The sequence below is a fragment of the Mustela nigripes genome, chromosome 13 (assembly GCF_022355385.1).
Source record: "Mustela nigripes isolate SB6536 chromosome 13, MUSNIG.SB6536, whole genome shotgun sequence".
Taxonomy (NCBI): Eukaryota; Metazoa; Chordata; class Mammalia; order Carnivora; family Mustelidae; genus Mustela; species Mustela nigripes.
In genome coordinates this window covers 135,484,477-135,498,306 of record NC_081569.1, presented here as the reverse complement: position 1 = coordinate 135,498,306, position 13,830 = coordinate 135,484,477, and the positions used below count along the sequence as shown (strand labels likewise).

General features: G+C 47.5%; 1 protein-coding gene across 1 annotated transcript; it reads left to right on the top strand.

Moving 5' to 3' along the window:
• Positions 1 to 4,397: 4,397 nt before the first annotated feature.
• LOC132000229 (uteroferrin-associated basic protein 2-like) lies at positions 4,398 to 12,408 on the top strand. Its single transcript, XM_059373891.1, has 5 exons — positions 4,398 to 4,436; positions 6,578 to 7,249; positions 8,119 to 8,386; positions 9,883 to 10,030; positions 12,157 to 12,408. The coding sequence occupies exons 2-5, from the start codon at positions 6,604 to 6,606 to the stop codon at positions 12,352 to 12,354; spliced, it is 1,260 nt and encodes a 419-aa protein (XP_059229874.1). The 5' UTR covers positions 4,398 to 4,436; positions 6,578 to 6,603; the 3' UTR covers positions 12,355 to 12,408.
• The last annotated feature ends 1,422 nt before the right edge of the window (positions 12,409 to 13,830 follow it).

Below are 13,830 nucleotides of genomic sequence, written 5' to 3'. Positions count from 1 at the left end.
AGAGTCAGAATGTTGGCAGACCTCCCAGCCCCCACCTACTCCACCCACCCCACCCCCCACCAGGCATCTCAGTTTTCCAAGTAGGCATCTCTTCACCTGCCCAGTCTCCTGCCGGTGAACCCATGTGCAGCCTTTCAGGTGAACTGAGCTGAGTCTGAGGCTTCAGGGACTACCTGCTTCGTGGTGTTTACAGTCCAGAGAAGAAAAGAGGAAGATATTGCCAGCGTGACCCTTCAGTAGGGCCCTTCACCAAATGTCAGGACTAGCAAATGAAGCTCTTGATGTGGTCAAAAGTACTCACTTGGTCCCCCGAGTGTAGGGAAGTCACCCCAGCTGGTGTCATTGTCCCTGGGGGGAATGGTGGCCACTCCCATGCCAAGGCAGGCAGAAGATGTTCGGGGGGGGGGGGGGATGCGACATTGGGGACCCCACTCGCAGGATAGTCACAGGGCTTGGAGACAGAGGGCACAAGGGACAGAGCTCAGGAAAGAGGATTTCACAAATCTTCCCAGTCTAGAAGCCCAGCTCTGCCATCGCGTAACCACGTGACCTTCAGGGTCTCAGGGAAACCCTTTGTGCTGCTCTCTCCTCCTCAGAAAAACCTCACAGCTCCTGTGTCATGGGTTGTCCTGGGAGTAAACACAGAAAGGTGCTTAGGACAATGCCCTGTGCATTGTTCTTGCCCAGGAAATGCTAACCCTAATGTCATTGTGTTTCTTGTTATTCAGATTGGAAACCTTTCCAAAAAGAGGTGTTCCTTTCTAGCCCATTTCCCCACTCTTAGCTGGGAAGAAAATGCAGGCATTTGGGGCAGAATGCTCCCTGCCACCCACCCTGCCCCCTGAAGCATCTCTCACATGGTGTGGCCAGCATCCTCTGTCCCACGCATCTCAGAACCATCTGCAAAGGGAGGCCCCTATTTTGTTCCCTGGGGTGTATCTGATCTCTGGTACCAACATGCTCCCTGCCCATCAGCCCACCAATCCCACGCAAAACATGTTCAGAGACCCAGCTTTACAATGATACACCACGGAGCACCTGGGTGGCTCAGTGGGTTAAGCCTCTGCCTTCAGCTCAGTTCATGATCTCAGGGTCCTGGGATCGAGCCCCGCCTCGTATTTTCTGCTCAGAGGGGAGTCTCCTTCCCCCGCTCTCTCTCTCTCTGCCTGCCTCTCTGTCCACTTGTGATCTCTCTCTCTGTCAAATAAATAAATAAAATCTTAAAAAAATAAAATGACACACCACAGTGTCTGTTTATTCTTAACTGTCAAAAAGTAAATTCTCCCTGCACCAGGGCGCTTAAAATAGGATGCCGACATTGTGACTCTTGATAACTAATAAAATTACCATACAGCATAACACACTTATAAAGTCAAGAGGCAGCATTTAAAGAAGTTTTAGCATCTTACCTATAAAAGTTTGTCCACTGCCCATCTATTTTAGAGTCTATTACCAAAAAGAGATCTCTGGTCAGGGGGCTCTGGGTTAGGAGCACAGCTGTGGTGTCATATATGTGAGTGTGAGTCCCAGCTCTGCTCCCTGCCAGCTGTGTGACTGTGGCTATGTTACTGAACCTCTCTGAGCCTGGATCCACACCTCTAAAATGGAGTCAGCAATAATAGTACCATCCCAGTGGGATTGTCGTGAGAAGGTTAAGTGAGACCCTGCCAATCAGGGGTGCCACACAGAGCCCAAAACATGGCACCATTACTGGTCCACATGACCCCAGGCCCACTCTCTTTCCAATAAATCTTGCTGCCTCTGCTCATCTTTTTTTTTTTAACAGCTTTATCAAGAGAATAATTTGCATGCCATAAAATCCACCCATTGTCAGTGTATAATTCCATTTTTTAGTAAATTCAGCCTCACTCCCACTCAGTTTTAGAACACTTCCAATACCAAAACCTGTCCTCAAGCCCATTTTCAGTCTGTCCCAGCAACTTCTTTCAACCCTAGGCAACTGCTGATCTGCCTTGTCTCTAAAAATTTACCTTTCCGGAACTTTCCTAGAAATAGAATCCAACAGTGCAGTCTTCTGAGTGGCTCCTCTCTCTCACTAGAAAGCCATCAGAGTCCATATATGCATTAAAGGTTTCAGTGTTCTGCACTCCAACCTGCAAAGAAAGAGGATTCCGGTTTCTCCATGTCCTTGCCAACACTTAATATTTTCTGTCTTGTTTATTACCACCTTTCTAACGGGTGTGTAATGTTATGTCACTGTAGTTTTAATTTGCATTTCCCTGTGTTTACTGGCCATTCATATATGTCCTCTTTAGTGAAATGCCAGTTAGAGTCTTTTGCTCATTTTTAAATTGATTTTTTTGTCATTATTATTATTGATCTGCTGTGGAGTCTTTGGCAGCTAAATTCAGTATCTGGGGATACTCAAAGGCTATTTCTATTGACTTCTTTTCTCCTGAGTAGGGGTCACACTTTCTGGTTTCTTTGCATGTCTTGTGATTTTTTCTTGAGTGCTGGACATTTTAGAAAACAAGTTGTAGTAACGCTGGATTCTGAATCTTCCCTCCTGGGCGTTTTTGGTTTTCTGTGTTTATGTAGTAATTTGCCTGGATTAAATCTATAAAACATGTTTCCCCTGCAACTTCTGGCCACTGGAGTTTCTTGTTTTTACTATTTTATGTCTAAGCCTGCCTCCTAGAGGTCACCCTTGTGATTATATTTCTTTTTTTTCTTTTCTTTTTTTTTTTTTTTTTTTTGGCAGAAGTATTTTATTATTTTTTTAATTTCTTTTCAGCATAACAGTATTCATTGTTTTTGTACTACACCCAGTGCTCCATGCAGTATGTGCCCTCCCTAATACCTATCACCTTGGTCCCCCAACCCCCCAACCCCCACCCCTTCAAGACCCTCAGGTTGTTTTTCAGAGTCCATGGTCTCTCATGGTTCACCTCCCCTTCCAATTTGCCTCAACTCCCTTCTCCTCTCCATCTCCCCATGTCCTCCATGTTATTTGTTATGCTCCACAAATAAGTGAAACCATGTGATAATTGACTCTATTTCTTATTGTTCAACCCCATATTGATCAGAAATTGTGTTCAAACACCTTGAGCCAATAAAGCTTCCACTTGCCACTAATGGATTTGTATGTGGGCTGATGAGCCCATTCAAAGCTCAGGTAGTTCTCAAGTACCACCCAGATTTGTCTCTCCACTCTTCTTTCTTGCTTCTCCATGGACCAGAGATATGTGCAGCTTGTACCCGCTCCAGTCTCTGCTGTACACATGCAGAGTCTCCCCTCCACCTGGGATGTGCAGAGGACTCATCAGACACCTAGGCCTACCACACCTCTTGGGCCTCCCTGTTTAACCTCCTGTTACTTCACTGGCCTATTTATTGCCCCAAACCCAACCATAAACCATCGAAACCACTGTCCCCTCCCCAAAAAACCCCACCCCCCCTGCACACACACACACACACTGCTTACCACTGAGATCATCACTTTAATAGGCAAGACTCCAAATCAGGGGAGTTGGCTCTGCTCTGGTTTGACCACCCACCAGCAGAGCTGGATCAGGAGGAAGCCCCAGACAAAAATGTCACAGGCTCACTCTGCACCTCCTCAAAGTTTAGAACTTTTCATGAATGAATGCTTCTATGTTTGTCATAGACCTATGGTAGATTGCTAGAGTATTAGAGCACAGAAATGGTTGTTTTTGACAATTGTGTCTAGCATTTTAGTTGCTGCTAAGGAGAAATTTGTTGGTGGTTTCTCTCCATCATGCCAGAAGTCAATTCCTTCTAAATTTGGAATAACCCTATACATAGAGCCTTGACCCTCCCTGCAATTTCCAGGCAACTCCATCCCACCCCACAATCTATAATTCCCTCTTCAGATTTCAGACATTCAGGAAGATGTGTAGATTCCTGCCTATCTTTTTAAGACCTAGATGAAAGGTATCCACCCTCTCCTGATGGTCCCAGGTCATTCACTGGGTTCTTCTCTTCCCTAGCACAGCTCCTTCCTGGGAATGTATACTCTTCCTGACCAATCACATGGGCCCCACCATCTTTTTACATGTATGTTTCTCTCTCTAAACCAAGAGTTCCTTGGGGTCAGGATTTCTCTTCAAGGTGGAGGCAGGCTTTGAGCATTTTGTTAGCTCAGTACCGAGGCCAAAGCATGGTTCTTGGGAGGGGTTAAGTGGATGTGTGCCAAAACTCTGCCTGAGCAAATTCATGACCAGTAGCACAAATGGTGCCATAACCATTACTTTGCTCATTGTCTCATTGGGGACTGATGTACAAAGAACAATAACATAAATGATTCAGTTGTTGTTTGCTTTGGACAGTATTTGAACATGATCTGTTGGTCGTTAATATTAACTCAGGTTTATCCATATCACTACTCCTGCAGCAGTATAAATAAGGCACAGGCAGATACAAAGAGCTCTCAACAACAGCAGCTCCTCTGGAAGGTAAGTGACCTTTCTCTGAGAGACAGAGATGGTTCCACCTGAGTGTGTGTTTCATTGCTCCTTTTTGCCATGTTTCAGGTAGTACTTGCCTTAGGGAAGATGATGAAAAATCCAGTGTGATAAGTGTGTGTGTATTTTCTAGAACCTCCTCCATATGCTCTTTTCCCCACCCCATGAACCCCTCTCCCCCATAGCCCCTCTCAACCACCGTGCCTTCCATCCCTTACTGCCCCTTCCCCCATGCAGACCAAGTGGACGGAAGGGGCCGGGAAGGGGGGTAGCTACTGGGGGAATGATAGGGATGGGGCAGTTGGGGGCAGGAGCCATTGTTGGGGGGTTGGAGGAGACAATAAGGGCATGGGAAGGCTGCTCAGGGCCAAGAGTCTGGTTGAAAGGAATCAGGGCTTATGGAGGTTCTCTGTCACCTGAAGAAATTGTACTTGATTCCCTCAAAGCTCATGGGGAGCAAGGAAGAGGAAACGACGAATTATACTTTGGGGAACCCACCTTGACTGCAAAGTAGTTGGAAGGGTCAGTGGGGGGCAAGACTGAGAACTGAGAGATACTATTTCAGTCAGCTTGGTCTGCCATAACAAAATACCACAGACTGGGGGGCTTAGACAACAGATATTTATTTTCTCACAGCTCTGGAAGCTGGAAGACTGAGGCTGGGGTGCCAGCAGGGTTGGGTTCTGGTAAGAGTGCTCTCTCTGGTTTGCAGATGACTGTTTTCTGGCAATATCCTCATGTGACTTCATCTTTGCAGATACATGCACAGGGTCATAGGCAGGGAAGAGCCAGTACTCTGGTGCCTCTTATTACATGGGCACTAACCTATGACCATATAAAAGGGACCCTCATGACCTTGTCTGACTCTGATTCCTTCCCAGGCCCTCCCTCTAGATACCATTACATTTGGGAGTAGGAATTTTGAGAAACACAAATTTTGAGCAAATGCTATTTCTGTAGCCATGACAAGAGACGCCATGGTGCTGGATCACCAGACAACATGCAGAGGAATGGACCCTGTGCCCAGAACTATGTCAGGAACTGTACGAAAACCAGGGAGGAAGACAGGGCCCTGCTTTAAAGAGGTTGAAATGAACACAAACTCAGAGCGTGGTTCACATCTTTTCCCTTCCCTTTGGGGTGCCAGAAATCCCACCATTAGAGCACCTGTCAGATTCCAGGACTGATTTCTGGTCCCAGTCAGTCATGGGGGGCACATCTGGGGACACAGAGAGGTTTTTACCCCAACGGTGGGACGGAGCAGTAGCTGTAAGAACTGAGAGGGCCCACGGGAGACGGCCAGGATCTCCTGAGATGACCTTGTCAGGCCCTCTGTTCAGCTCATGACCCAGTCACCTGAGCACCACCCAGGCTTTCTTTCAGAATTCACACCTGACAGCCCTGAAGCCAGATCTGGCCTCCATCTGGGTTACATGGTGTTAGCAAGTGCTTTTGACAGGACTGAGTTTTCAGGCAAAAATCTAGGTTTCCAGCTTCTTCAGAAACATTAAAAAAAAAAATCTGGCACCAACACCAGCACTTCCACATGGGAACACTGCTGGAACTGAGTGGCACCTGCCTGCCTCTGGCCTGGACCTGTCCCTCCCTTTGCCACAGTCCCCAGCACTCCTTACTACATGACACTTGCTGGCCTTGTCTGGGTGTATTTCTGGCCAGATCTCTGTAGCAACTGAATCTGCACTCCCTGCTTTATCTTTCTCCCTGGTCCTTCCCTTTCCACACTTTTCAGGACTTTGTCATGAGCTTTGTATGAAGAAAGAAAAAAAAATGAACAGAAAGAAAGAGACAGAAAGAGTGTAGAGTGCTGCTCAAAATCATAGAATATCATAGTGACAAGACTTTCCAAGACCAGGCTGGGAAGCTACTTGCATTAGGATCCACCTGCAGCACAGGTCAGAGTAGAATTAGATCCCTTGTCATCAGGTCATTTATCTTTAATTTGTCTAAAGTTCCAGAATGCTTTAGCCTTTCCTCATTAGCCTTAGTTACCATCCCCCAGTTGAGGACTAAAAGTAACCCCAGCACTCAGGTAATAACGGGCCCTTTCTCAAGCCTGTTAACATCAAGAACACATTCCATGGCATGTTCATCCACCCACCTCTTCCTTCCAGTTAGAGCTCCCTGGATTTCTGCAGCAATGTCCCACAGGAAAATGCCCCTGGCTCTCTCTCTGGTCCTCATCCTCTGTGGCCTCTTTAATAGCACCTGCTGTGAAACTAAAAGGAAATCTAAATGGAATATTTACCCAGTCTCATCATGGAAAATGTCACCTGTCCACCACAACATAGAAGCAGGCAATAAGGCTTTTGCCCACAAACTGTTTGAAACTCTGCTAATGGAGCATCCCAGAAAGAATATCATCTTCTCCCCTCTGAGTATCTCCACCTCCTTGGCCATGCTTTCCCTGGGGACCAGATCCACAACACTCACCAACCTCCTCAAGGGCCTTGGATTTGACCTCAAAGTCATGAGGATGTGGGACATGCACCACGGTTTCCAGAGTATCGTCCAGATGCTGAAGCAATTGAACAGAGAGGGACACATGAAGTACAGGAACATGCTCTTTATCGATAGCAACAGGAAGATCAACACCCCGTTTCTGTGGGACACAGAGCGGATATATGATGTGAAGGCCCAGATGATTGACTTTAGAGACGTAAGAAAGACCAAGAAGCAAATCAAGCACTTTGTGGCTGCAAAAATGCACAAGAGAACCAAGGGATTCATCACCTCTCTGAACCCTCATACCTTCCTGTTTCTTATAAACTACGTTTTCTTCAAAGGTAAGGCATTTCAAGTCCATGAATTCCTGTTTGGGTAACCTTAGCCCTTGGGTTTCCTGGAAGATTCCAGTCAGAAAAAAGAAATATTTTCTGTGATTCTATCCCATGTCCCATAGACCAATAGATTCAAAACTTTTCTTTTGCTTTTATCTCCTTGTGCTATCTATCTAGCATTTCTAAGTGCTTCTGTTCCCAACCATTTTGGTCATATCATTGGCCAAATTGAAGATATTTTGGAGTAAAATGGAGTAACTCTTGATGGCTGAAGAGGATTCCGAGCAGGAGTGTGTGTGCACCCGTGTGCACGCAGGCGTATGTTCTTCTGATGAAAAGTCTCCCTCCTTGAATAAGTTAAACAATTTAAGGCAGATTTCTTTGTCATCAGACTTCTCAGAACTCCTTTTTTCCATTATCTTACTTAAATCTAATTAACTGACATACAGCAGATCATTAATTGCTGTTACAGAGTTCAGTTTATTCATCGGTTGCCTGTCAGAACTCTTAGTCCATTAAAATGTGGTGGGAATTTTCAAAGAAGGGATGTTGTGGTCATTGTTTCCTAAATTATTTCACAATGAAATCCTTTCTTGATGTTATAGCTCCAGAAGCAAGCAGTATTTTGGGAAATACCTTTTGAGGAATACAGATTTAAAGAAATCCTATGATGAATATGGTCAAAATTCATGCGTTTGTCTTTCTTTCCCTTGCATCCACCTAGAATTTTAAATATTCTGTTCACTGAAGTCCAGGTATCACTGGGAGGAGGCTGCTCCCTTCTGAAGCCCCTTACCCCTGGCATCCCCAGACATGGAGGTGCCGATGCCTTCTCCAACAGGTCACTCTGACTTTTTCCTTCCTGATTCTCCTAGGCATTTGGGAAATGGCTTTTCATACCAACTTCATGCACAAGGAGGACTTCTTTGTGGATGAGTGCACCACAGTGCGGGTGGACATGATGTGGAAGAAGGAACGCATGATTTATAGCAGATCAGAGAAGTTGTTTACTACAATGGTTAAAATGCCTTTCATTGGAAACATGTCCATAGTCCTTATGCTCCCAGATGTAGGACAGCCCAACTCTTCTGTAGAAGAAATGGTTGTTCAAAGAGCTACACTTCTGAAATCCAGTGGCATGAGGTATGCTACTCTGGAGGGACAGTCTAGATTCACATTGAAATTTTGCTCAGATCTTGCTTCCTCTGTGCAAGTCTTATTTCAGGGGAATTAAGTATTTGTTTATTTCCTGGCATATTTGTGGAACATGAAATAAGCCAAGCAGGAAAAATTATGGCCTGGCTTCCATTATCAGCTCATGCCCCTTCAACTGTCTAAATTATGGTTCTTCTTACATGTATTGAAAACCCACCCCACAAAAACTCAAGGGGGTAAAGAAAAGAATGTATTGGAAAGATGTACCTAAGGGGATAAACACAACCAGGAGTCACTAGGGATTGGACGGGGGACAGCAACATTTCTGGGAACTCCACCTCTCTGATGTCATTTGTCCTCTCTGGCTCAGCAAACCAGCTGTCGATTCCATGCCAGACACTGCTCAGGGCTGGGAATACAGTGGCTAACCACACAAGTCTCTGCCATTGCGGGATTTCCAGTCTAGTGGGAGAGGCAGTAAGTCAACTAATAAATTCAAATTGCAGTAAAACTATGGAAAAAGTAAGTAGGTGATAGAATAGAGGATCAGAAGTAGAGTATTAATTGAGGATCCTAATTAGATATGATGATCAGGGAAGGATCCTAAGAGGTAAATTTCAAGCTGAGTCCATGGTGGACAGACTTGGCTCTCTTCTACTCAAGCAAATGCTCCACTCCAGAGTGAAACCAACGTATTTCTGTTCCACTGACAGATTCCTGGAAGGGAGAATTGGATTGATCCAGCTTAGGTATGGTATCCATCATGGTCCAATCAATTGTGGACAAATTATATAATGAAAGCATGATTCCCAACAGCCCACTGATCTTGGCAAGGACTCCAGTCTTCAGGCAGTAAATGTGTAGACCGGGAAAAAAAAATTTCCAAATAGTGTTCTCACTGTGCCACGTAGGAGCACAAGCTACTGTCTGGGCAGCTTCTGATGTGGTTGAGGGCCACAGCGGAGTGTGTCTTCCATCATTTGCCACAGCCGTACTTAACACAATGTCATGTTTGAGACAGGGGGCACCTCAATAGAGGAACCCAGCTGAGTGAGTTACGATCCATTCAGAAGCTCAGCATCACATGTATTGGTTTATAAACAACATGAAGTGCTGGGAAGGGGTGGGCACTAGGCACTAGGTCTGCACCATATTTGGGGCCACTGCCCAATTAAATCCCTGCTTACAGCTGGAGGGTTGGAAGGACTCAGGGCTGGATCCCTGGCTGGACCCTCATCTTCTCTTGGTTAGGGAGACTGTGAAGGGCATAGCTTGAATAGTATTGTGTATTTTAGCCAAGTGCTTAGTCTGGAAATGCACGGCGGCGGCTTGTGCCCCAGCACCATTAACCTCTCCCCACACAAGCACCCGTGCCTCACTTAACTCTCCCTTGGAAGAGGCCTGAAAGCAAAAGCAAAGTCCCTCCCCCTGGACATAGGAGAGAGAGACGTGTTCAGCTTCCTTGGCGTTTTCACTCCTAACAGATGGGTGCACATAATTATGCCCAAGTTCAAGATCTCCTCCAAGATAAACTTGAAAAAAATGCTTCCCAAGATGGGCATCAGCAATGTGTTTGCTACAGCAGCAAACTTCTCAGGCATCACAGAAGAGAATTTCCCAGCTATATTTGAGGTGAGTAGAGCAACTTACAGAGTTTCTGTTTTATCCACAACAGCTCTGAATGAAAAACCAATTTTAAAAAGTAGTTATACAACATGGAGGCTTAAGTGGGTAGAAGAAGAATAAATGAAACAAGATGGGATTGGGAGGGAGACAAACCATAAGTGACTCTTAATCTCACAAAACAAACTGAGGGTTGCCGGGGGGAGGGGGTTTGGGAGAAGGGGGTGGGATTATGGACATTGGGGAGGGTATGTGATTTGGTGAGTGCTGTGAAGTGTGTAAGCCTGGTGATTCACAGACCTGTACCCCTGGGGATAAAAATATATGTTTATAAAAAAAAATTAAAGTCTAAAAAAAAAAAAGTAGTTATAAATCTTGGGTCCCTTGGCTTTTGAGGTTCTTTGGTCATTCAGACATTCATAAACAATGGCATCAAGCTCTTTTGGAGGCTCTCGGGGTAGTCATGAACAAGCCAAAGTCTTAGCCTCATGGATGTTCCATTCTCCTGACGGGGTCAGACAGTGAATGTGCCAATAAATGGGTGTGACCCGTGTCAGCCAGGGACACATTCTGTGAAGGCAGGAAAGTGAAGAAACTGAACTGCATGCTGGGGTACAGTGGGCTGGCTTGGGGTGGGCTGGCCAGGAAAGTTGTCGGGCTGGGTTGGCCTTCATGCAGAGACTGGGTTGGCCTTCATGCAGAGGCCTGAAGAAGAAAAGAAGAGAACAAGGGAGCACATCAAGGAGACCCATGTTCAAGGGCATCCTGAGGGGGACATGGGCTTGAAATCTTTGAGGAACCCCAAGGAGGCTCACACAGCTAGCATCGTGTTTGAGACTGAGAGAGGGGGCCGGTGATGTCCTGTTTTCTGACCTTCACTGGCCCCGGGGGCTATTCTAACTGACACGGGAAACCACCAAGGCTGACATACACTGACATGTGTCTTATAAATCCGTGCTCTGTGGTGTGGAGGAAGTGTGGCCGATAACCCAGGTAAAAGGTAAACACAGGTTGACGGGGCATTGGTGGGAGTGTTAGCAGTGGTGAGGAGAACCAACGTGACTTTTGAGGACAGAACTGGAGAGCAGGGAAGGAAGCGTGAGAGAGGCCAGCTCTGTTGCTGGAGCCTCGTCCACAATGGAGACTGCCCGAGGTAGGAAAGATGGAGGAGCAGCGGGACGGGGCAGGGGTGGGGGGTGTGGATGAGCAAGCCAGGACTGGCTCTGACAACTGGAGATGCCTGCAAGACATCCAGATGCCATGGAGTATTTGTGGGCACAGGGGGCTGCCTCTGATTACTCCACCAAGGTCACAGACCGGCTAGCTGCTTGGCGGCTGCCCTGTGACACATGCCTAGGGATCAGAATTCCTCATCACGGTACAACACTTGATAGATTATAAAGCAGTTTTTCAGAGTTCTTTCATCTGAGTCTCCCAATGACCTTGGGGAGAGGGCAGTGTCTGCTCTCTAACTGAGGGAGGAGCGAGCTGTCCCACAGAGGACACCTGAAGCAGTTTCCAGGGCCAGGTCCCCGCTGGGATACAGCTCTTCTGGAGTCACAGTTCTCCCTCCTCACAGAATCCCTGGGTCAAGCTCACACTGAGTGTGGTGTGGGGGGGTTGGGGGTAGGGGGGCTGGGGCTCAGGGATGCCACACCCCTCACGATGCTCCAGGAGGGCAGGAGCAAGGTCACCAATGCCGGGCAGGGCCTCCTGCAGATCAGAGGAGCAGACACCGGTGTTCTGGCTCAAGCACTTCCACACGAACAGAAAATGGTCCATGCTGGGATGGAGACAGGAAACACCGGCCCCTTCCCTCCCTTGTCTTCTCTCTACCACATCCTTCTTGAAAGCATTTGAGAGGCCCACACTCAGGGATGCTATGGGACCTTTTCCTAAGCCTTCAGACCACCCAGCTTCCCTCTGAGCTCTATTCCTCCTTCCTCTCATTTGAACTCCTAAACTCCTTGAACTTTCTGCATGCACTGGGGGAGACGGATCTCAGCAGTTAGTGTGAACCCCTCCCCCGAGGCATCTGGATCCAACTGCTGAGAGCCTCGGGTGGTTCTGCAGCAGTGGGAGCCAGCGTTCCCCGCACCTTGCCTGGAGCTGAGGCACGACCTGTTTCCCCCCAGGCGATACATGCAGCCACAATGGAGGTGAGCGAGGAAGGCAAGATGGACATGGTCTCCAGCAACGCCATCCCCTATCACACACATACCGCAGCTCCCTTTGTCGTGAAGTTCAACAGACCCTTCTTCCTGTTTGTGGAGGATTGGATGACTCAACGAGCAATCCTCATGGGCAAGGTCTTCAACCCCATAGCTGAGTAGAGATGGGGCTGGGCTCTGCAGAGCTGGAATTCAGCTGCTCCTGAATAAAGGGAATAAAATACACACGATTGAGTCAAAAGAAGCTGAGTCGGAGACGTGTGGGCTGAGAATGGAGGTGGGGCGGGTTCTTGCTGGTCGTCTGTCCTCGGAACAGGACAGTATAAGAAGAGGTGGGGGGCCTGCTGGGGACACTTGGCAGGTGCACCTTCTGTCCTGAAAAAGGATAGATATATGCAGGGAAGCAATTCTGAGGGGCGCGAGCAGGATGTGAGAGTCTCTTTAGCGCGGAGCTGTCTAACTGGCCCCTCTTCCTGCCCACGTGGCAGTCAGAGCCTGTTCGCTTATCTACGCAACAGGAGCCATATAACTCCACCAGGCAGCCCCTGTCAGGAAGCTGGGTGGGCAGAGGCAGGGTCCCACTACAGAGAGAGGCACCCACGAACACCTCAGTGGGCCTCTGTGTGTCTCCCCAGCTCCAAGGGGAAATAGGCTACCTAGAAAGGCAGAGACCCCCAAATATTTTGGATGCATCTGCTCTATGCAGACCCCTTATGAGAAAGTTTCTATTGGCCCTGTGGGATAAGAAGGAACATGGATAAGATAGGAAGAGCCAGGAGGATGGGCATACACAGAATGGGGCGTGAGTGAGCGTGTGTGAGTGAGTGTGTGTGCGCGTGTGCATACGTGCATGTAGGAGAAACTGGGACTCCACCTTGGAATTACACCAGCTCATCACCAGGATGAACCTATCAGGATAAAGTCTAACCTGGCCTCCCGCTCGCAGGTACCACACACTGGGGCACTGAGGTCTGTGAGGTGGCTCAGCTCCCCAGGACACTTGAGCAGCCGACTTTGCTCAGTCTACAGCACTTCTGTGGATCACTGCCCACTCTCCTTTAGCATACGGGACACCAGCTCCCTACCATTGTCCATGCTCACACTTCGGCATATGAGATATTAGGACTGAATAATACCCATGAGCACCCTTCAGCACAAGGGACACTACGCTCTCGCTGTCCTCTGTTGGATGCCATCTACTCCATGGGACATGAGGCCCTCAGTGCACCCTCTCTGTTTTTGCCATAGATCTGCTAAGACCTGAAACCCACACAGGTGGGGATCTCCAGGCCTTCCACCATCTGATTATTCTGTGGACACCACTTCCTCCACATTTTCTAGAACAATCTACCTTATTGCTCTTCTTTCAGGGGAGCGTCTTGTGCCAGGGTCTAGCATAGAATCCAAAATGGGAGATCCTAGAGTTGATTCTTCTTCCCCTAGCATGTGATAAGTGACTAAAAAGAGCCAAGTGATTTATGTGCAAGCTAGAGAGAACTGGGTTCCTATTAGATGAGGGAAAACAAAAACAAAAACTCTGACCATCTACTTCAATGGTCTTGCTTATTTGTAGCGCAAATGTGTCCTTACAAAACACGCAGAAGGTTCTCAACACGTTTTAGATCCAGGGGTAAGGTC